The following is a 24,453-nucleotide window of genomic DNA, read 5'->3' as shown; positions in this document are numbered from 1 at the left end:
CTTTTTTTAAGGGGTAATTGCCTTTCAAATGCGCTTTTGAAATCAAGTGTCTTACAAAGGGTGTGAGGTTTCACTTTGTGTGCCAGGAAGAGGCAGTTTACCTCCCAAGATTAGACGAGAGAACTCGTTCTTTCTTCCTTTGCTTGTTTAGGGATGCGGCTAGCAGTGAGCTTTCTTGGATGTGCAGGAACCCCTGTCTCACAACTTAACCTGCAGAATTGCCCGTCATACTTGGCTTTCAGCTCCGTCTGCTGTGGAGCCAGTCTTGCTGAGCTTCATGTCCAGGGAGCAGAGCAGCACGAAACTGAGGGCAGCAACCATCCTGTCCTGCTTAGGGGGACGGGACTCTGCTTGTCCTATTTGGTCAGCTCAGTAGGCTGGCAGAGCAGAGCATGCCCTCACATCTTAAACTTGCAGGAGGCAAAAGTGTCTTGAAAGGTCATAATGATACGTCAGAACCTGAATATTCAAAAAAAGAAACAAAAATAAAGAGGCCATTTCAAAGTAATTTTTCCCATTTTTAAAATTTATAATCTAAAATTTTCTTGTAATTTAAGAAAAAATATAATGGAGTTGCTTAAAATGCTTTATAAACCCCTTATGTATAAAAGTTCTACTTTTAATTTGACTTGATTTAGAGAACTTCATTTATGAAAATGTTGATAGCAGACAATCTTCAGATGCTTAAATGTGTCTAGAGAGAGTGTGCACATCAATCCTATTTTTTCTGTAGGGTTACACCTAAACAATACAAAATGAGCATACATCTGTTTGTTTTGTTTCTTTTTTTTACAGTTCTTGGAGTTCATAGTTCCCTTTAATAGGCCAGTCTTTTTTTGCTAACTTTCCAGATTTATTTTCATTTTGGCTGTTAACTGCTACCCCCAACCCTAAACCTTGCTTTCTTTTTTTCTCAGCACTGCTGTTAGCTAATAATTCTAGTTTTAATAACTGACTAGTTTAAAGTATTTCTAGCCCCCTTTTTTATTCGCAAGGTATTTATTGAGGGCTTATTAACAGAGAGAATATAGAAATGATTATGAAAGGTGTTACTATGCTCGAAATGCCACTTTTCAAAATCAGGAGCCTCTTAAAGTTATAAGCAAATTTACTTGGAAAAATGATTCAGACCTCCAGAAAAAAAATGCTAAACATAAACTCCTTAAAGATAAATCGACCATTCCAAAACCTCCCCTATAGTTGGACATGACTAAAAATAAATTGGTCTGTTACATTTTTTTGTTTTTGTTTTCCTTGTTTTCAGTTAAATAGATATTTGACAAAATTTTGGATAAAATAATAATGACTTCTAGAACTTTTTTCTTCAGTAGTTTCTTTATAACCCATAGAATTCATTAAATATGGCAGGACTGTAATTGTCAAATGTTTCATGTGTATGTGCACATCTTAGCACGTATGTTTGTATATGTTTAATTACTACTATTATCCAAAGAGTACTTAGGCAAATGCTGTATTCTTTATATGATTATATGATGTTCTAAAAATATTTACTTTTTTAAACTATGAAAGTTGTATTCATAAAATTTACATATAAATTACATCTCTTGTGCCAAAAAATTATACACACATAGGGAAAAAATGAAACACGCAGTTTTCTCTTTCACTTAGAGATGGATTTTTAAGCTTGCAAAAATGTAAGCAAAAAACTCACATGTTTATACCAAAAGGGATGTTAGATTGAGGGAAAACTTCTAATTGTTTGATGTTTGGTTACAGTTTTATAATATATAAAGCCTGGTTACATTTTTAACATGCCAACTAATTGCTTATATAATTATTATCTTTCTCAAAATAAAGACAAAGGAGTCCTGGATGTCAAACATCTAAAGTGTGAAATACACAGTTTTAGCCTTCTATAGTACTCAGAAAAACAAATGCATTATATAGGCTTTTATTGAATATCCAAAATGTATTCTAGTTTTGGGGAACAAAAGGGGAGAATTTGTGCAAAAAGACTTCATTTCATCATTCTGGGATTTGCATGTAGTAGAAAGGAACACCTTCATTAATTTTATTTGGTATTTGAATAATTTATGTACCACTCTTCAGTGTGTCCAGTAGGGCTGTTAGAAAAATATTCAAAGTATATTCTAGATAGGATTTTATAGCTTTATGCAAAAGGGAAATGAATTATTTCTTTTAGACCGTTAGAATTATTACTGTTCTTTCCATTTTACAATTGACTGAGGTTGCAGACCCGTAGAACTTCTTCCTTATGTGTGTTTTAAGTGCAATGGCAAGTCCAGTACACATCCCCAAACTTGGTTGCCTTTGGACCTTAGCAGAACTGCTCTTTCGCACTTGCACTAAGAAAATTGCCTAGTCTGATAGCAGTGAACAGAGCAATATATGTATACAAATAGAAGAAGAAGGAAAAGCTTAAATTTCTTTCCTTCTTCCCTCCCCCCTCCCTCCCCCCTTCCTTCCTTCCTTCCTTCCTTCCTTCTTCCTTCCTTCCTTCCTGTTAAAGTTCCCAAAGATATGGGACCATATCTTTGGGAACTTTAACACAGCACTCTCAGTGGGACCAATTTGCAGGTAAGATCATCTCATAACAAGACACTTTAGATATTCTTAATTAAACTGTCTTGGATGGAGTCCAAAATAAACTGGCTTAATACCAAACTCTACTGTATAGTGAATGTTGTGAAAGTGAGATATCAGAGTAGAGTGTATGCTTTTTTAAGGCATAATAATTAAATATGGGCAAATAAGGCTGAAGGGAGTGACCTATTTTACAGTGCTATATATTATACCTCCTTTGGAAACTAAGCAGGCCTCTGCCCTTATCACTGCAGGGAAGGATTCAGTTATGATGGTAATTCACACCTCAATAACTTTCTTTTATGGCATCCATCCATCATCAACAGTAAGGCTGTACGCAGTCTGAGGAGGATTCCCGGATGTGACATTCTGGGAAGGCTCACATCTCCTGAAGACAGTAATACAGCCAAGAGCCAGAGGACCCACTTCACTTCAGCAACTGCTGAGACAGTCCTAAATAACCCTCAACACCCAGGCTGCTGAGGACTTTTAGAACTTTTCGATCATTTTCATCAGCAAAAGGAAAAACAGCAGAGCTAACAGTAGGAATACCCAAGGGATCCTCTATCATCGTTAAGAACTTGGCTTGAGTTTTCTTAGGTCAGTTATTGTGTAACCTTGTCAGTCATGCATTTTTGGAAGCAGCTATAGCATGACTTTTACAGAATGACAGATGCAAAATGGGTTCAGAAAGCATCATTGAGAGCTCAATTTTGTTGGCCGAGAAACTGTTGGATATTCCTAGCAGATAGTGGGCAAATTCCATAGTAGATGAGGTGGGAGTGTCAATTAGCCCGCTGTGATTTTTGGAGTATTTGTTTACTAACATCTGCATCTGTAGCTATCCAGTTTTGCTCTCCTCCAAAGTGGTAAAATAATGCTGACAAGACAAACTTTATTCGACTTAGTTTGACATGTTATACACAAAAATTAATTTTGGTATATGTATTAGTCTGTGTGGGCTGCCATAACAAAACCCAGAAGGTGTGGCTTAAACAACAGAATTTATTTCTCACCATTCTAGAGGCTGGAAAGTCCAGGATCAATGTGCCAACTGATCTGGTTCCTGGTGAGTGTTGTCTTCCTGATTTGCAAATACCTCATCACACTGTGTCCTCAGTGGTGGAGAGAGAGCTCTGGTGTATATTCCTCTTCCTATAAGGGCACTAGCCCTTTCAGACTAGGGCCCCACCTCTATGATCTCATTTAATTTTTATCACCTCCTCAGGGGCCCTATTGTTACCAAACCAGATTTGTTTGCCTGATACACAGTAAGCCAAATGCTGAGACACTGAGGTTTACAGCAGAGAAAGGGTTTATTCAAGAGGTGGGCAAGTGAGGAGAGGGGAGAACTAATATCAGATCTGCTTCCCTGATTGTGAGGGGCTTGAGATATTTATGGGATAAAGAAGCAGGGTGGGCTTAGATGTGGGGAAAGGTGAATGGAAGTAAGGAAAAGGTGAAGTAATTGGTGTTCTGTGCAGGCATATCTGAGTTAAATGCTTCTTCACGGGATGCATGTTCAAAAACGGAGCCTCTTTTGCATGATCTGCAAGGGTGAGGTTTTTGGCCCTCTGACATCTAAAAGGTCATTTATCAGACACAGGCCCTGTTTTAGGGTTGGTGGTCCCAAACAGTCTTAGCTGGCTTGAACTGGACAGAGGTCAACTCCAAATTCCTGGAAAACAACATAAGCTTCCCATTACTATAGTGACTCTTTTGTCAGAGACATTATCTATAGGGGTTGTTAAGGAGTCCAAAAAATAAGGTGAACTTGGTCAGTGAAGGCAAGTTACAAGTGGAGGGGTTTTTAACAAGTTGTTCTGTGTGACAAGCTCAAGAATTTCTGTTAGTCACCAGTTTCTGTTAACCCTCTGGGGCACAGTTTTAGGGTTTTTTAACCCTGTGGAGCACAGGTTCACTAACTCCAAACACAACCATACTGAAAGTTAGGGATTCAACATATGAATTTTGGGGAGACACAAACTTTCATTCCGTAACAGTGTATGGCAGTGTATAAACAATTAGGTTAATATATTCTTTTGAACTTCCTGGGAACTTAGCCACTTCTGAATCTGGATGTCTTTGGCAATGGTGACTGATTTAATTCTCTTCACAGTTGTCCTCTAAATTTAACCTCCACTTAGAGTATTAGCTGTGCTCCATGCTGGAGTATCATCCTTGTTCAGAAACTAGGGACATCTGAGGGCCCTTATGCCATTAGTTTAATGAGTTCTGAAGTCTGTGTGTCTGGAATTTTTCCTCTAAATTTCTACTGGGCTCCTCTAGCAATGAGCCTCCTTCCTCTTGTCTGGTCTAGTCCTGTATCCCAGACCTGCTAACTAGGTCCTGGTCTTGTGTACCCAGTGCCACAATCCATGCCTTGGTTTGCTGGTTTCTTGGGACACAAGTGTTTTGTTTGTTTGCTTGATTTACTTCTTTATTCAGGTATCAAATACTTCATTGTTATTTTGTTGTCCAGTCACTGTGCTTGGGATAAGAACCACAACTGTGAATAAGAAATTCAGGTTTTTATCCTCAGTATCTCTCCTCTGATGTAACACTAATATCTTATCTGCCTGAACTGTGAGCCAACTAGGTACTTTGTTTTTCTGGTCACTATCTGATATGGAATAGACCTAAATAAATAGGCAATTTCAATATAGTATGCTAAATGTTAAAATGAGAAGGGGGTTACAGGATGATATAACAAAATAGTAGGATAACCACACTTGCCTTGGAAACTTGGACAAAGCTTCTTGGACAAACTGATAGTTATTTTAAGTCTTGAAGAAGTGTTAGCTAAAGAGCTGGGAGGAGAGGGATTTGGGCAGAAGGAACCTGATATACAGGGCATATTGAAGAACTAAATGTCTGGCTATAGAACAGGTTATGAGGGAGGAGTTAGTTCTACCTGATTTTCACTAATATCTTCTAGGTATTGGAATTTGGATTTTGCATCCCCATTTTTGTAGGTTTGTTTCTCTCCATTGTCTGCATCTCCTGCCAAAATCCCCTTTAGATGCTGGTCTGTACCAAATCTCTATTACATGCCTCCCCTTAACCATGTAGCTAACATATATATATGTGTGTGTGTGTGTGTGTGTGTGTGTGTGTGTGTGTGTGTGTGTGTGTGTGTGTTTCTGAACAGGTGAAATAACTTTCAGGCTCTCCAGGCTTAGATTAGCACAAAGGGGATGTATAGGAGAGAGGGGGCAGGGCTTAATCACACCACGTGGACATATATGTGCTTGATCATGAATGGCATTATCTGGAGAAAGTCACCAATCTGGAGTTGATGGCCAAGCTTACATATTTATTCATATCACACTAGCAGCATAGAATTTTCATACTGGAAGGAAGCTAAGAGGTGATCTGTTCCCAACCTTGTTGTGCAAGTCTAACAGATTGGATAATTTCTAAGGTACCATTTTGAGTCCCTTTTATATCATCATATGGCTTCCATATTTATACAATATTAGAGTTATACTCTTCATCAAGAATTATTCCCAGTTTAGAAACATTTGAGGAGATATTTGCTATTGTAGGCAGGCCTGTGGCTAAATCTCAACAAGTGAAACTGAACTAGATTACTTAGTTTGAGTGGCAGAGGGAATATCGAACGAAAGAATTAAACATTACCCAAGAAGAAATCTGCGTTAAGATGTTAATTGGAAGACATCTTTAAATCCCAACTCAATAGATACCTTTTGATTTTTTGAGGGGTCATTTTAGGCTTTTGAGACAAATAGATGTTGAAGTGGAATATTCTGATTATAGGTTTGTATTCTTGGAGTATAATCAATATATGTACTTTTTTTTAATTTGCTGATAGCTTGCTACCTTTCTGAATTGGGTGTGAATACAAATACTATCAAATGTGTATCTTCTATGACATGAAACAATTCAATAATATAAAGAATTCAGTCATCTGTGATAGTTTTAAAAAAAGCCATGTGATTCAAATAGCTTAAAAGTCTTCTGACAGAAATAAAATGTAATAACTTTCAAGCATTTCATAAGTAGACATGCAGTCATCAAAAAGAATAATATAGGGCTTCCCTGGTGGCGCAGTGGTTGAGAGTCCGCCTGCCGATGCAAGGGACACAGGTTCGTGCCCCAGTCTGGGAAGATCCCACATGCCGCGGAGCGGCTGGGCCCATGAGCCATGACCACTGAGCCTGCGCGTCCGGAGCCTGTGCTCCGCAACGGGAGAGGCCACAACAGTGAGAGGCCCACATATCGCAAAAAAAACAAACAAACAAACCAAAAAAAGAATAATATAAAAGTGACATGAGAAGTAGATTTAACAGTTTTTTTGCTTTATGTGGTATATTTTCTTTTTATACTTATGCCAAATACTGTATTATTTATCTCAAGTGAATTGCATATTTTGTATTTCTCATTTTCTTGATTTTTATTATATATCTCATACTTCCGTTAGTTATAGAGAAGAGGCCATATCAGTGATGATAAAAGGTTTTAAATAAAAAGATGAATTTGACAAAGTTATGTAAAATTTTGGTTTCTATTATTCAGCTTATATTTAAACCTTTTTTTTTTTTTTTTTTCTTTTCTCTTCAGCCTCTTCAAATACTCTTCATTCATCTTCCATGAAAGCTTCGCCAGGTCTCTCTGACTCATGCTAATCTCTGTCTTCTTTGAATTCTGGGCACTGTAGTTTTATAACTATGGTTTTGGAAGCTTACATTTTTACTTGAGTGTTTTATATGCATCTTATTTTTGTAACTAGAAGCGAACTATCTTTTGTTTTGCCCTATTAATGTGCCGCACTTGGAGCAGAACTCAACATGTTATGCTGAATTGGAATTACGCTTTATCAACCCTGTCATTTCTAGGTGTATGTAAACCTAGACATGATGGAAAAGTCTGTGAAACTCTCTAGAATGAATGGTTTTCCTTGCTAACTTAGTTTCTCATAGGCTAAAGATATCACCCTCCTCCTGCCAACCCAACTAGGGTAGTGTGTTTACATCGTTGCTTAAAAAATGAGCCCAATACTTCTCCTCTGATGAGAACATAGGGCCAAGTAAGGGAGAGATATATGTAGCTATGTGCTGTTTTTATTTAAATACTCTAGCCCTTGGGCTTTTCTTGAAATTGTCTAACTTGTAGACATCTGTTGCATAGACTTCTAATCCTTTGTGACCTGTGTTTTGCCTTTTAGAGGTGATATTATCTCTTTTGTGATGACAGAAGTGCTTAGATACTAATAGGAATAAAAAACATTTTTTAAAATTAATTAATTAATTTAATTTTGGCTGGTTGGGTCTGTGTTGCTGCGCACAGGCTTTTTCTAGTTGCAGCGAGCGGGGGCTACTCTTCGTTGCGGTGCGCGAGCTTCTCATTGCGGTGGCTTCTCTTGTTGTGGAGCACGGGCTCTAGGCACGCGGGCTTCAGTAGTTGTGGCTCGCGGGCTCTAGGGCCCAGGCTCAGTAGTTGTGGTGCACAGGCTTTGTTGCTCCGTGGCATGTGGGATCTTCCCAGACCAGGGCTTGAACCCATGTCTCCTGCATTGGCAGGCAGATTCTTAACCATTGTGACACCAGGGAAGTCCCCCAAAACGTTTTTTATATCAACATTGCATCAAGGAAAATTAGGTTCATACAGGTTATGAGAGCAGTAAATTCTTCAGAAAAAAGGAGCAAGCAGTATTTGCACGTATACTGTGGACTCCTTGTCATTACAATATTCTTCAAACCCAGGTTTCCTGGGGAGGTTGCTAATGGAAAATACTGTTGGAAATCTCTTTCCTAGAGGTATTCACACACACACACACACACACACACACACACACACACATATCTCTTGATTATTCTTTCTTTCACAAATATCTAGTGAGTGCCCTCTCTTTGCCAAGCACTCTTTGCCTTGTATCCTTGCAGATGGGGGTCCAAGGATGAATGTGCCCTTATGGGTCATTCAGTCTAGCACTGTGTAGGATGGTTAAGAACCGAAGGAAATTGTTGCCTAGGCACAGATTTTTTACCTCAGAGTTCTAGACCATGACTGAAAGGCTAGTAACCCCCAAATGTGCTTGCATCTCTTTCTAAATCGGCCTGGGTCGCCATTATCAATGCATGTGTATCTACCATAGTAAAAGTATTTGCTTAATAAACATGTATAAGAGGAAGCATATTCTATAGTCTTTGAAGGCATTTTATCATAAGCTGACTTGGGAGAATTCTCAATATATTCATGCCAATTTGCTGAAAGATGGTAGAAAGGGATTGAATCTTATAATAGTAATGATTTTCTTCTCCGTAGCTCATATTAAAATATTTCAGCCAAGCAAAACAAAAAATTAATATACACAAGTAGTTGCACTATTCAACAAAGGGATCTGAAGGGTGTTATTATTATTAATATATTTAAAAGACTTAATTTTTAAAGCAATTTTAGGTTCTCAGCAAAATTGAGAGGAAGGTACAGAGATTTCCCATATACACTCTGCCCCATTCATACATAGCTTCTCCTATTGTCAACACCTCCCACCACTGTGGTACATTTGTTACAATTGATGAACCTGCATTGATACATCATAATCACCCCAAGTCCATAGTTTCCATTAGGGTTCATTCTTGCTGTTATGTATTCTATGGCTTAGGACATAATGACAATATATCCATCATTACAGTATTATACAGAGTAATTTCACTGTTCTAAAAATACTCTGTTCTCTGCCTATTCATTCTTCCCTCCCTGCTAGGATGTTATGTTTTGATGCATCAAACCAAGTGGCATGTTCCTTTGTAGATGCAACTCTGTGCCTGGAAGTAGAAGTTGTGTCCTGGCTCTACTACTTATTATTATAAGGCCTTGAGTATATCACAGAAAGTTTCTTAGTATTTGTTTCCTCTTCTTTGGAATGATTAAAATCATTTTATTTTTGTCTCACAGAGATGATATTTGTGAGAATAATTTATAAACTGACAGGAATTTTACATACGTATTCTTGTATTTATCTGTTGGACCAACTGTCACCCAAAATTCTCAATTTTAATATTAAAATTTATATATCTAAAAATCAGGCCTCTCAGTCTAAACTGGTGGTTCTCTACACCGGACACATTAAGAACCACCTGAAGAGCTTTAAAAAAAATACCGTTGACGAGGTGATTGGGATGGGATGGAGCCTAGGAGTCTTTTTTTTTAAAGCTCCCACATGATTCCATGCTACAGTGTGGGTGAGAATTGCTGGTTTCAGTGTCAAGTCCTTCAAACATGAGGACCTTTATAAATGATCAGGAAGCAACATTCTAGTGCCTAGAGCAATGAACTCCATCCGTAGCCAAGAAATAAATAGCAAGTATTCATTAAAAAGCCATTATAACCGTGGGTACTGTTAGACTAAGGTGGAAATACTGCCTCAAAGTGTGTGACACTGTGGTTATGAAACTATACTTGTCAATGTCTGGAACTATCTAAACGATGAAAGATGCTTTAGAAACTTTAGACAGATGCTCCTGTACTGGAGCATATAGCTTGGATTGTCAGATAGCCATGCACAACAATGGGATACTAAGGAAGAAGAGACAAAGAATCTACAGACTAATGCTAAGTTCTGTATGACTTTAAAGTGTGAATGTATCCTATTTAAGGACTGGGGATAATTTGACTGAGACCAGGGATGTGTGTTTACTTTCAGAGTGTACCCCATTTCAGTATAGATATAATTCTGGGGAGTCAGCCATGCTCTTCAATATGCTTTATACCAGCATCCGTGTTTGGAGAGAAAGGAGTGTAAAGCACAGCATCTCTGGTAATTTTGCAGAGGTCCCACTTATATTACATTCATAATGAACAGAAAAGCTCTAGGACTTAGTGATATTTCTACTGAATTATTCAAGTTAAACTTTTAAAGTCATATGACATGGCCTGTCTTACTTAAAACCTTCCAATAATTTCTCATCTTCTATCAAATAAGTTACAAGCTCATTTTCTTGACACTCAAGGGCTTTTGAGAGTTTGACAACTTGATTTCCCTTTACTTTGCTGTACTTGTTCAATGAGTCCTATCATTCTGCTTAACTTTTAGGAAAACTATCATTCGTCTCTGTATCATTTTCAATCACCCTTAGTAATAATAGAAATAGTCCTGTTAATAGCTGCCTGCCTCCATAGGCTGTCCCTGAAATGGGTTTCATGTGAAAGTGATGTATTAGGAAGTATTTCTGGAGAAAAAACAGTTTCAGGGTGAGGAAGTAGACACGGAATGGAAGGAAGACAAACAAGGATGAGACTTCTAGGAAAAACCCACGGGGTGGGGATAACATGACTCAGTTTTGCAGGAGAGCTCTTGAGACAGTGTGAGGCACACCATGGAGGTGTCCCAACTAGGAGGCAAGGAGAGTGGAGTGTTTATGTTTCCATCCCTTTACTCATTGGCTAAGGGCTGAGGCTGGGAAGGTAGCACCAACTCTCTGGTGGTTAGCACTCTCCACGGGTGTAGTCAAAGCAGTTCTGGCAGCCCTGGGGGCAGCCTTCTAACAAGAAGCTACAGATGCTGATGTTGGGGATGAGAGTGCATTGGAGCTCGTGTGCAGAAAGCTGGTAAAGGGATCCAAGGGGATATGGACAGGGGTGCCATATTCTTTTAACTTCTGTGTTAAATTATTTCTTGGATTAGAAGTTACTTGAAAGCAAATATGTTATGTCATTTCTTTTCTATCACTAACCCCTGCAACACCTTATTCAAAATATTCAAAAGAGTGCCTTTAACAATATTTATTCAGTGATTGAATGAATGAGTCAGGGTTTATTTTTTCCTTCTTCTCTTTCTTCAAGTGTTTCTTTATATCACTGCTGTGCTTGTATATCAAGTTGCAGAATATATGCGCTGGGAATGCTATTGGATGTGATCAGAACTCACTCATGGTACTCATTACAGAACACCCTCCTGGGCTCAGTCAAACAGCAAGGATGGCACGAATCCAGATTAGCTGTTATTTAAGGAGCTGACTTGAGATGTCTGAAGGTAAAAAGGACTAAATCACATTCCCCTACGTAACTGGGAAGGATCAGAAGACAACTGCTGATACCAGCACTTGCAAGTTGCCAATTTTTTTTTTTTTTCTTCTGAGCTAAGGGCCAGTGGTGGTCCTACAAGTTAATGTCAGCAATAGAGACCAGGATTTTGAATTGAGACAATGAGTAATCAAAGGACATTGTACCCATGCTCATGGTGAGAAATAGCCTTTTCACTGCTTAGTTGCTCTAACTCCTCTTTGCGTGAACCACACCCATTGTATTTTAGTAGAAGCTCCTCTTTCCAAGAGTCCATGACAAAGATAAACATTTCTAGTCTCTTCCAGGACTTTACTATCCATACACATTGTCATGGAAACCCCTTTAAGGAATTTTGGGTATGTAGAGTAGATGTGGCGCTCCAAATAAATTTTTGGAGGCAAGAAAGGAACAAGTCAAATGTGTGCTGTTAACAACATTAATTAAATACAAAAAAAGGTTGCCACAACTTTTGGAGACTTAGAGTGATAACACCAGACATTCTATAGATCAGTATCATCATCATCATGTTGAATATCATCATTGATCTACCCAACATAAGCACCATTCATAGCCCACATTTTCGTGTACTGTGCACCACACAGTATAATAAATAAAATTACATATTTTAATGTGGATGGCACACTTTTTGATCAGTTTCCTACAACTGATTAGTTTTACATTGAAGGGGAAAAAAAAAGATTTCTACTGTGACAGTGAGAATGTAATCATTACCCCGTGAAGAAAAATCTAATTTCACCTTAGGCTTACTCACCATGTGGGTATATGCCAAAGTTTACTAAAACACAATGCCATTTTTATACATAATTCACAAATCTACAGTAGAAAAACTCAATGCTATCTTCAGCCTGCATGCAAAGGACATAGTAGAAAAAAAATTCTGAGTAAGAATTGCTCAATATTTCTCAAGTGCAGTGGTCACAAAAAAAGGGAAAACCTATAGGAAATGTAATATTAATAAAAAGGAAAGCAGAGAATTAGACCTGACATTCCATTCATTCATTCCACAGACATATATTATGCTATAATGAAATCTTGGTTATTGCATTATCAGATAAACAGAAACAAAGCACTGTGTTAGAAACACTAGCCTTTTCATTGTATTTACAAAAACGCAAGGAAAAAAAATAAATATGAGTGACCCTCAAGTACTTGGAGTAATGACAAAAAGAATATTTAGCAGAGAAAATCAGACTTGTATAATAATGCATTTATGTGATTCCTAATGTTTATCTGCAGTTTACCTTTGGATGGCATTGTAAAGGAGAATTTTCCTTTTCTTATTTTTCTCTTAGAGCAGGGTAAGGGGTTTAAAGGTGACCCATGAGGGAAATTTAATTTCAAAGATGTATGGGAATCAATGCTTTCAAAACAAAATTTGAAATATACTTCGCCATGCTTTTTATGCTGTACAAAATCCATCATTTATAAAGCTACTGATTTTGACAGTGCCTCTTTGCAACACAGGACATAACGCAGAGCAATCAAAAGGCATTTTAATTTTTAAAATGTTCTCATCTGCTTTTCCATTGCCTTTGGTATCTTATACAATTTTAGAACACATGCCGCATGCCAAGTTGTCTGGCTTTATCTTCTCTACAGAGGAAAAATGTCACCACAGCGGTGTTGACTGTTTGCTGGAAATGGAGATTTTCCATGGATCAGACTTATTATGGATATCAAAATATTAACAATGATAATTATTAGTTAACAGTAATTGCTACATTTAAGTACTTTTTATATGCCAGGCAGCGTGCCAGGTGCTTTACATATATTATCACATTTTGTCTTCAAAGCAGCCTTGCAAAGTAGTCATCAGTATACACATTTTACAGATCAGAAAAGTGAGTTGCAAGAGTGGGCAAGTAATTTGTGCAAGGCCTGTGATCTTAATGGTGAACAACTGAAGGGCCAAGCACCAGGGTTGCGCTCCGTAGTCTGGACAAGGCGTGTGATTTCCTGAGCTTTTCTTGGATGGAATCAGAGGGTCATTAAGTTAATGAGATCTTCAGGCCTTTCATAGAAAGATTGTGAACACTGAGACAGATCTAAGGTAGGTTGGTCTTCTGGGCATTTCCTTGACTGGGACAGGACCCCAGTGACTATTCCTGTTTTCATCCTGGCCTGGACCTGTCACTGAAACAGAAACATTCTACTTACTGTCTTTGGAGCAGCATTCATACCTCTCTTTTGTCCAGAATGTGACTGCAGTCTAAAATCCAAATCAGTCAGATAGAGCTGAGTTTGGGAAGTGATAAAGTAAAATATTATGTAAAGAAATAGTATAAACATATCCCTTTACATAAGCACATTTAATATCTTAAGCAAAATTTGCATTGTCTGAAATCCATATTACTGATTGCCGTAGGTTTTCAACTTACTGCGTTTATGAATTTTCCTAATAGAGTCTCATCTCTAATTTTGACGAATTAAAATATTGTGAACAAATATTATTGCCCTTCTATCACAATACATATGGCTGAGGGAAAGTTAGGGAAAAATATTCTTGGATGTTTTAAGTCTGACATTTAGAAACTGGGTGGCACATAAAAAATACTGCCAAGGTGACATCATATTTCCTACTGATTCTGGAAACCGATTCAAATAGCAAACATTTAAATTCATGTTTTTATATGAATGTCATTGGAGAGGGCTTTGACTGTTGCAAATTGATCTGGAAGTGATGGGTGGAAAATGATATTTTCTAGCATCCTTTCTTTGTGTTTGGCGGTCTCTACACTTCTCAGAGCACCATATTTGCCACGTGTCCTTGTCAGACTTATAGACCAGCCAGAGGTACTACCATTCCCTGTCAGCCACCCTTACTGTGCTGCACGTGCCATGTCTGAGGATGATGGAAATGAGATAGATATGCTGGTGTTTTTGCATTAAGGAGGCAGTTCCTGAGTGACAAGGCTATTTGTGTACCAGGTGCATAAATATTGCCTGATGATGTCTGAGTTCACATGGATTCACCTTAGCAAACTTGCATAAGTGCCAGAGAATTAATTGCATTGCTTAGACTTATGGTGAATCGATTAAAATGATGGCTATATTTTGAGGAATTTTAGGTTGGCCTTATTAGTTGTACCCTGCAGGGTGTAAATGCATTTTTAACAATTATCAGGGTTATATTGTTTTGAAGTTTTACAATTAAGTGCATTTTTACCCTTCCACAATATGTTTCAGGATTTTATAGTTTCAAGTGACCTATTATTTAAAGGCAACAAATTGGATATAATGGTTAAAATGTTGCCTATATTCTTGATTTCTTTAGATTTCTTCTTTTTCCACTTATCAAAATGAGCTGTCAAATTTATATGGCCTTTTTATTTTAGACCTTGAAATAAAACCCCTCCCTTTTTGTCAGGTATGTAAGGCTAATACATGTTGGAGAATTAACTAGAAGTCTCATGATTTTTCTGAAAGCTTTGTTGATCCTATAACCCCAACATTACAGGGATGTTAAAACTGAGGTACAGTCTGGAATATAAAATAAATTTTATTTTTGTCTTCACCTTCAGTTTCGCGGCACGTATAGTCTAAATTTGTGGTTATCTGGTTGTCGGGTATACCTGTTTTAATGAATGGTAGTTAGTAAGATGATGGCCTTTGTGATTATTGTTTGATATCATGAAAATTATTGAAAGTAGCATTCATGTATTAAGTATTTCTCTCTTCATAAACTTTCTCTAAATTATAGCATCTCTGAGAATTTAGGTTGCTTTTTGGAGAAAATGCTAATAATAAGCAGAATCTTGCCTCAGGGTGCCTGGTTTACAGATTACAACATAGCACAGACCATTTAAGGAGAAATTGTTAATGGATTGGAAGGAATGTGGTGTTTCTCATCAGGTGTTCTCTTGACTCCCTCTGTCTGTATCACCCCTGTGCTTGTTAAGCCTGCAGATTCCTGGCTCCGCTGGCCGTGGTCCTTCAGTTGGGGCTGGACACTTCTACCGTGGAAGCCCCCAGGTGATGAGTGCACTTAAGTTTGAGAATAGCTAGTATCTTTCAGTGCCCTCCTTCTCTAACTGAGTAAGTTTTGTCACATTGGCAATATAAATAACTTTGTGATTTCTGGCACCTATAGCAAAAGAAAAAGAAAGAAAAGAGGGAGCGATTGAGGTTCCTAATTTTCCCTTTCTGACCACAATAATTGATCTAGATTTAATTCTTTATCCTCTTTCTAATGTTTTTATTTCTCCTCTTTGAAGTTTGATACTCTTAATATGTTATTTATTTACTTTTTGCTGGGGGAACATGATGGACCGCTTTAGCAATCTAGGAAAGCTGTGGAACCTCTGTCCAGAAAAATGCCTGTCACATATTCGTATATAATATCAGGGGTTTATGGAACACCTGGAGCGCATCAGTGTACGTAAAATAACAATCCCTATGTCAGGAGGACCTACCTCATTATTAATATAAAACAAGTCTGTGATGTAGAGATTTATTTTTTTCCATATGTGATCATTGTTGGACAGTGCAGCCAAGGGCTCTTCAATGTGTACATTATTTACTTGTAGTCTGTAATGCTTCCTGAGGAGTTGTAAGCTTGTAAAGTTGTAATTATGAAATTAAAAGAAAAAAAAACCTCTACAGTTCTTCAGATAACTCATAATAGCGTTAATGTGTAAATGTAGTTACATTTACTCAATCAGCCATAGAAATTTCAAAAATTCTTTTTGTTAAGTTTGCAGAAAGCCTAAAACCAAAGAAAAATTTATATTAAATCAGAGCATATTGTCACATTGACATAGATGTATCTCATAAGATCTTATAATAAATTTTTACATGAGAAGATATTTTTTTCACTTCTTTTGGACAAATACCCAGAAATGGAACTTCTAGATCATATGGTAGTTCTATTTTTAATTTCTTGAGGAATCTTCATATTGTTTTCCATAGCAGCTGCACCATTTTACATCCCCACCAACAGCGAGCAAGGGTTCTAATTTCTTTAGAAGTGTCTAGAGGTATCTTTTGGTACATTGCTGCATTCTATTTGCTGATTAAAAAAAAAATTCTGCCTCTCTATTCCCTGACTCTATAAATCAGAGAATTGATTATATATTATATTTACTAGTGTCAGTTTTTGGTATTATATTTGTGCTTGCCTTAAAAATTGAGGATTTTTTTTGTATTTTTTGTAGTCTAGATACTTTAAATAATTTTGGAATTGTGTGCTCTTTAAAAGTTGCAATAGAATTCTTCTCTGAAAAAAAAGATGACATGTTTTTTACGTTAAGAAATTTATTTAACACAGGACAAAACACATAGTTATCTAGTATAGCTCTTCCGAAGTTTCAACATGCTTAATAACGACGTGTCCTAGGAAAAAAAGACCACACATATCGAAGCACAGAGCTATCAGTTGTATTTATCAGACACATTGCAGGCCAGAAGATCAAAGCTTCTGCTTTCATAATTTCATTTAACCTCTCCAAGATGTAGTCAGCTGCCCCATATGTCAGTACAATTGTATTTGATGAGTGAGGATGACACAGATTATTGGCCTGACAAGGCTAACCTGCTAAACAAAGGCATAATCAGGTTTATCTGATGACTTGAAAGATAGTGCAAATGTGTTGTTTCTTCTGTCCTTTTGAGAGTGTATTAGGGAGATAGGAAACTGATAAATGATAGGTATCCAATCATGGAAAGAAAGGAATTTAAATGTGTTTCCATGTATTAGGTACTAAACTGTCCTTTCTAGCATTATCTTTTTAATTTTCTAAACCTATTTTATAGATATGAAAACGGAGGCCAAGGGTATTTAAGGGGAAACATAATTTGCCCAAACACATGGGTACATTTAAAGGAGAGGATTACATGGAGTTACAGAGGAATGCAGGCTAGATCTCATTAAAGCATGAAGTGCTGCATTTAAAGCTATGCAGATAGCTCTCTACTTGGTAGAAGAACTTGAGAATCTAAGCTAATGGACTTCAAGTCCGACTTTGTGGATCAAAATAAGACCATATTGGGCCAGTATTGGAAAATAATGAGCAATGAGCAGAAAATGAGTTTTACACACTATCGAAGAGGCAGGATTGTGGAGGCAGCTGAGGTCAGTATCAGGAAATTCTGGAAAACAGTGGGTGTTATGCTGGACGCTTTAATTGAGAACAGGGCTGGGGAAGCAACCCTGGTAATGGGAATGGCTCTGAGGACTCCACGCATTCAGATAGGTGAACTCATTGTTTTGAAAGACATTTTTTACCCAAAAGATAAGATTTTATCAATATCTCTTTTTAATCATATATATAAAAACATATATATGTTGTATGGTTATATACGTGTGTATGTTTGTAAATTTCTTATTATTTTTTTTAGTCACTAAAATGCTAGTTTACTGTTTTAAACAAAGAAATACCACATAGGACATAATAACATGACTTAGTAAGAGTCATTATTGTTGAGTGATGTAAGATATTAAATCACAAATAGAAGCGATGCTTTTGAATCATTATAAGAGTTAACTGTCACCGTGAACAGAAATATAAATTCCACATGATCAGTACATTCTTTCCATATAGATAGACCTACATGGGAACCAGATCACAGTTAAAAAAGGTGTGTGATGAGTTGGATGAATCAATGGAGTTGGTCATGATAGAAATGCTCCAGTAGGCCCACTGGGTTCGAAGACACACTATGGCCTTGTAAGTTACAGGACCTCATTTTAAAAAGAAGTCCCATTCAGGACTTGACACATTTCCCCAAATCTTGTCCAGCAGCATTTCTAAGAGTGTGTTGAGAAGGAACAGTTTAGCAAGTGGTTACCCATTTGTTTTGCTATCCACCCCTATTTCATCTGTAACACTCTCCCATTCATCATTGCCAGAAGAACAGTGATCAGCTAGATGTTTGCCTATTTTCTTTTGAAAATCAGGTTTACTTGACAAAATGACACTTTTTATTTAGTTAGAGAACAAGGAGTGTCTGATTTATCCTTAGTGCTGCACTGAATGCCCTAGGAGGACATGGTGTCTAGTCCGAAGGATCTCACCTAGCATCAGCATCTCCATGCCCGCAAGCACAGGCTGGAGAAAGATCCCTGTGGGTAAAATGATGCATCCATCTCCCTCTGCAGATGTTTCTCTAAACTGAAAAATATGCCAGGAGGTATCCAAAAATATATATAACCTCTAGGAAAAGTAAACAGGACTGAGGCTGATTTGATTGAGAACCAACTGCACCAATGTGTTCCAAAATTTTTAAAGATTAGTGTACATAAAAATCTCTGGTGAGCTTCCTGGAGCTTCCCATGTATGAAAAATGATCTTTCTCTCCTGTCTCTCTCTCACACACACTCTCCTCTCTTTTGTGCTTCTCTTCTCATATAATGTTTCTTTGCCTCTAATTTAATCCAACTTGGTGTTTGCTCCTTGAGGAAGCTAATAGAAATAATAACTAGCATTTTTGGAATGCTTGCAGTGTTCCAGGCGCATTGCCAGGTGCCTTCCTTAAGTCTCTACTCCTCACCCCAGCACTGCCTAGTGGCTGTTCTTCACAGATGTCTGCTGGTGAGAGTGGTGGCTAAGAAGAGGCCAGGTCGATTCACACTGACCAGCTCTCAACCTGTGTTCCTTCCAGATCGTGCCATCTCCTGTGCCTATTAAATTATGTGGGGCCGATGATGATTTCCATATAAGTGCTCAGTTCACAGCTACCACCAAAACTTCTAAATCTTCTCTCTACTTTCTTTCTTTTCTTTCCTTTTTTTTTGTGCTACGCGGGCCTCTCAGTGTTGTGGCCTCTCCCGTTGCGGAGCACAGGCTCCGGACGCGCAGGCTCAGTGGCCATGGCTCACGGGCTCAACCGCTCCGCGGCATGTGGGATCTTCCCGGACCGGGGCACGAACCCGCGTCCCCTGCATCGGTAGGCGGACTTTCAACCACTGCGCCACCAGGGAAGCCCCTTCTCTCTACTTTCAATAAAAGCTTGTAATAAATAACAACCAGAAGAAACAAACATGAATGTAAACTGAAGCCAGAAATAAATAAGAGCAAGTTCATTTTATTTTAGTGGCATTTCTTAGAGGTGATAAGCACAGTTTTCTAAATACCTGTTCAGAGTCTGAAATCCTATTGTGTGTGTGTCCAAAATGAAATCAGTATACAGAGGGCAATCATGTAAAATGTATTTGTGTATTTCAGGTTAAAATTCATAATGTGAGGTGTCTCATTGGTCTATATGTCTCTTAGTTTATAACCCTGGTAATACATTATTGGAAGACATTTGGAAGTGATAAAGTAAAGGCAGATTTTGTCATTTTCTGATAGAAACAATAACCTGAAAGTCATGCTGATTTTATTGAGATTCTACGCTAGGTAACATTAAAATAAGTATTTCTGTTTCTAATTCTATCATCTTAGGGGGAAAATCTAGAAAATATGTCAAATAATCTAACAGATAATACATTTTATTTTTTTCATTTATGTAGAAAACACCAGAGTATGAAATGTACCTTGTAAGTTTTTTTCCCTCCAGATTGTTCTCCTATCTGGACTCTAGGTATTGGTATATCACACTTTTCTGGTTAAATTTCCTTTCTGTTTTAATTTCCCTTTAATTTATTTTGATACCTGATGTGCATCAAAATCTTATTTGTACTATAGCATTGCCAATTAACTGTGTATTGAAGAAGTGAAGAAAATTAAATAAATAAGGCTAATAGATTTGATATCATGCATTTGATAATTTGATGTCAATTGTAAATCAGAATATCTGAGAACAACTTTGAAATGAAATATATGGTTCTATTATTAGTAGTATAACTACCTGTATCCTCCTTGGAAGTTATAATATAGTCCAGCAGTTTTCGATCCAGATTCTGGCTTTGTCACTTAATGCATTGCAAGTTACGTATGTTCTCTTAGCCTCAGTTTTCTCGTATGTAAAATGGAAGGATGGTTTGTTGCTGTCGTGATGAGTGAATGACACCTATAAAGTGCTTAGGAGGGTGCACAGTATTCTCTGATGTCACTGAAGCTGGATATCTCATCAATAAGCCCTTCTCCAGTGTCTCTGTAGCCGATCCTATGCAAATCCAGTTTTCTATTCTGTATTAATTCTATTGCTCTTGCCCATTTTGATTATCATCACTTTATTCCAGACCCTATCCCTGCTTACATGGACTATGGTTGCATCCTAATTACACGTCCCATCTCCTCACTCTCCCATCTCAGTCCATCTGCATTGCTGTTAGAGTACCATTCATAATAGATAAACAGTAATACCTTTACCTTGTTCAGATTCTTTCTAATACAGTCTTTTGCCTATTGAGTTCAAACATAGCATCTTAGCCTTCTATGATATGACCTCCCAGTCTGTTCCCTGCTGCTCCACTGTGTATTCCCTGTGATCTAATAAACTGAACTTCTTTTTATGCATACTTATTCTTTCTTCTTCCTTACTTTTTCTCCTGCAGTTCTCTCTGCCTACAGTAGCCATTCTTACAGTTCATTTCTCATGATCTACTTCCATATTGGATCCCCCAAAACATGTAATGTCATCTTCTTTGAACCTCACAGACGTTGGTTCTGTCCCCTTATGGCATTTTTCTAGCATGTATTGTAGTCATTCATGGATCTATCTTTTTCCTCTTACTATACTGTAAAGCTTTCATTGGATAAAGATTTAGTCTTATTTACCATTGAGTCCCTAGGAGCAACCAGGGCAGTACACATAGCAAGTGGACAATGAATAATTGTTTAATTGAATAGCCACACCTCAAAGCCCTCCCTTTTCCTGCTATTAGTTCATTGAGTTTCTGTAGGTATACAAATTTAATAATAAACCCCCCCAGCTTTTAAAATGGTCATTTTCTTATGTCAGATGGCCTCTGAAGGAATCCACAAGGACAAAGATATATAAGGTATAAGGTCAGAGCTCTGTGGAGATGGAGGGGAAAACAGTTATGTTGAAAGAGCTTCTAGGGTGATGCTATATATTAAAACTGAATAATGTGAATTTTTATTTTCCGACTGTATTATAATAGTTCGAAGACTGTCTACAGTGTCAATGTTTGTCCTCATCAGGTTAACAAGTAACTGTAAAAATTTCATAGGCTGGAATTTAAACTTACTTACTTACCCCCCTCACTTCTTACTTTTACTTCCCAAGGAATTTTCATTTTGTACCACTTTATTTTTATAGACAACATCTATGAATTTTCCATTTGGACCAGCAGATTGGAGAATTAAGGTGTTGAGGGATGAACAAGCCTTCTGACCCCATCTTGGAGTTTCCAGTATTGTTAGTTAAGATGTGATCAACTGATCTCTTTCCTGAGACGATTGTTTGTAGCTATAGCATTAACCGACAGAGAAGCTGGTTTGTGTTCAGGCCCTCTTGGCCTGTGGGCATCGCTTAGAGCAGAGTTGGTACATTCCTTGGCACCTTCCTTGCCTGAAGCTCCCCTTGGGCCTAGAAGAACGCCATCCCCTATGCCTGTGCTCTGTGCTAAGGCAGCAGTGCAGTGCACTGCAGGTAAACACTCTGCCCATCTCATAAATGCAGGCTCCATCTCCTCCTGTCTACCTTGATCTTGTCCATCTCAGCTACGGAAAATGACACTAATTCACCAAAGCTCAATTATTTCTGCCATAGCAATAAGATATGTCATTAATCAAATCGTAGGGTTATCATGAAAGGTATATTTAAATGAAGAAAAGACAGTTCATATATTACATTTGTACACATTTTTTCCTTTCAGCTATAAAGATCAAAATATCAAAGAACAATGATAATTTTTTAAAGAAAGATATTACCTCCTCTAGCCTTTGTGTTTCCTTTGTTGTTTGTTGCTTGGTTGTTTTGTTTTTCTTTTTTTCCTGTTGTTGAAAGCATGAGGAAGGCATAAAATAAAGTTTTGGGACCTGTCCATCAGGATCTCTCAGATTGCTACAGCCTGTCTTAAATATTATAAGAAGTAGTGAGACTATACGTGGTTCCATCGTCGAGAGCTTTATATTGTAAATAAATTGGCAGGACAAGGTGGATAACTTACAGAGTGAAATTTAATGATCCTGTCCCCTCTTTTTCAAAATCAGGTATACCATCTTTTCATCTCTGGATTCTGAAATTCATTCATTCACAGTGATTCATTGTCTTCCACAGACCAAGTACTGTTGTAGGAGCTGGAGATATCGTAGTAAACAAAACCGCATCCCTCTTCTTCTGGAGCTGTCTTAGTCCGTTTGGGCTGCTATGACAAAATACCATAGACTGGGTGGCTTATAAACAACAGAAATTTATTTTTCACAGTTCTGGATGCCAGGAAGTCCAAAATCAAGGCACCAACAGATTCGATACCTGGTAAGGGCCTGATTCCTAGTGGCAATCTTTCTGCTATGTCTTCACATGGTAGAAGGGGCAAGAGAGCTCTCTGGGGTCTCTATTATAATGATCCTAATCATTCGTAAGGGTTACATCTTCATGGCCTCATCACCTCCCGAAGCCCCCTGCTTTCTAATACCATCACGTTGGGCAGTAGGTTTCAACATATAAATTCTGGAGGGACACACACATTTAGACCATAGCAGGAGCTTACATTTTGTGGGATAGAGAAGCCATCAGATACGTAGGATGGCAAAAGGATAGAAAGAGACTTGGAGGAGGACAGGTGCAATTTCATTTAGAGTTCTCAAGGCAAATGTCTCTGATAAGGTGACATTTGAGCAAATTCTGAATTGAAATGAAGGAGGAAACCACGTGGGTATCTGGTGAAAGGACATTCTGGGCAGAGGGAACAGTAAATGCAGAGGCCCTGAGGTGGGACTGTGGCTAGATAAGTTACATATTTAAAAATATAACAATAATAAAGAGTAGATAAATTGAACACATTCACTGTTCAAATTTCTGTATTTGGCCCTGAAACTGAAAAAAAAAAAAAAAAAAAACAGTTCTAGCTGCATCTCAGTTAACTTCCTAAAAATTAATTGGTTTTATAGAACAATTGGTAAAAGCATTATATCAATCTTTAATAATTGAACTTTTACACAGCAGTATCCTGGTTAATGATCTTTGCTTTTGTTGAGGCTTTATTGAATTTTTTATGGTCATCTGTGCTCTAAGAATTACTTTCACGTTTTTCTCTGTTCCTTTTAATTAAGTTAAATGAACTGTCCAAGAAAAGACCAAATATTCTTAGGACTCTTTTAGTCAAAAAAAGAAAAATATTGTTAGGACCGTCTTAAAATTGTCAATAGGTTTAAAACAGTTTCCTTTCATGTGAGCAATGCATGACTATTGACAAATTAATATATGAAATGTCTATTGTATCATTTATGAAATCAGTCTCTTGGAAATTTTGATAATTTAATCCTGATGCTTGAATTTTTTTTCAGAGCAATAAATATTGCAAAAGTTTGCAGAAAGTCATTAAATGTTAATAAAAAGCTGTATCTGATACTATATCAGGGTAAAATGCCTTTAATTTTGGCTCCTTCTGGAAGTGTCGATTTAAAGACAACTATATAATGGCATCTATTCCGGTAATAAACATTTTTACACTGTCTGTTTATTAAGCTGTATGGAAATCTCTACGTCTAGTTCTTTTAACCTTTTCTTATAACCATGCTTTAATTTTTAGGGTTGATTCAAAATAAAAGTTAGAGATATATACATTGCATTTTACTTATTTTTGTTATATATTTTATTCTGTATATAGAATAAAACATTTCCAAATCTTAACTTTAATGCAACAAATGTAGTTTGCTTTTAAAAATAATAATACCAGTACTCGGAAGAATAAACTTCAAAATTTCAAGTGGCTTAATATGTATCAGTTAGGTAGCCTCCCAGGGGTCATGTGGTTCCACGATTCTA

The 24,453-nt window shown here is 37.4% G+C and overlaps 1 protein-coding gene across 1 annotated transcript in view; it reads left to right on the top strand.

Annotated features, from left to right (window-relative positions):
- The window catches only part of NKAIN2 (sodium/potassium transporting ATPase interacting 2), a 981,640-nt gene that overhangs the window by 44,490 nt on the left and 912,697 nt on the right, over positions 1-24,453 (top strand). Inside the window, exon 3 of the mRNA XM_060167694.1 lies at positions 22,891-22,941. Coding sequence (XP_060023677.1) covers positions 22,891-22,941 — 51 coding nt within the window. The remainder of the gene's footprint in view (positions 1-22,890; positions 22,942-24,453) is intronic.

Source organism: Lagenorhynchus albirostris, chromosome 12 (assembly GCF_949774975.1).
Source record: "Lagenorhynchus albirostris chromosome 12, mLagAlb1.1, whole genome shotgun sequence".
Lineage (NCBI taxonomy): Eukaryota > Metazoa > Chordata > Mammalia > Artiodactyla > Delphinidae > Lagenorhynchus > Lagenorhynchus albirostris.
This window is presented reverse-complemented; position numbering and strand designations above follow the sequence as displayed.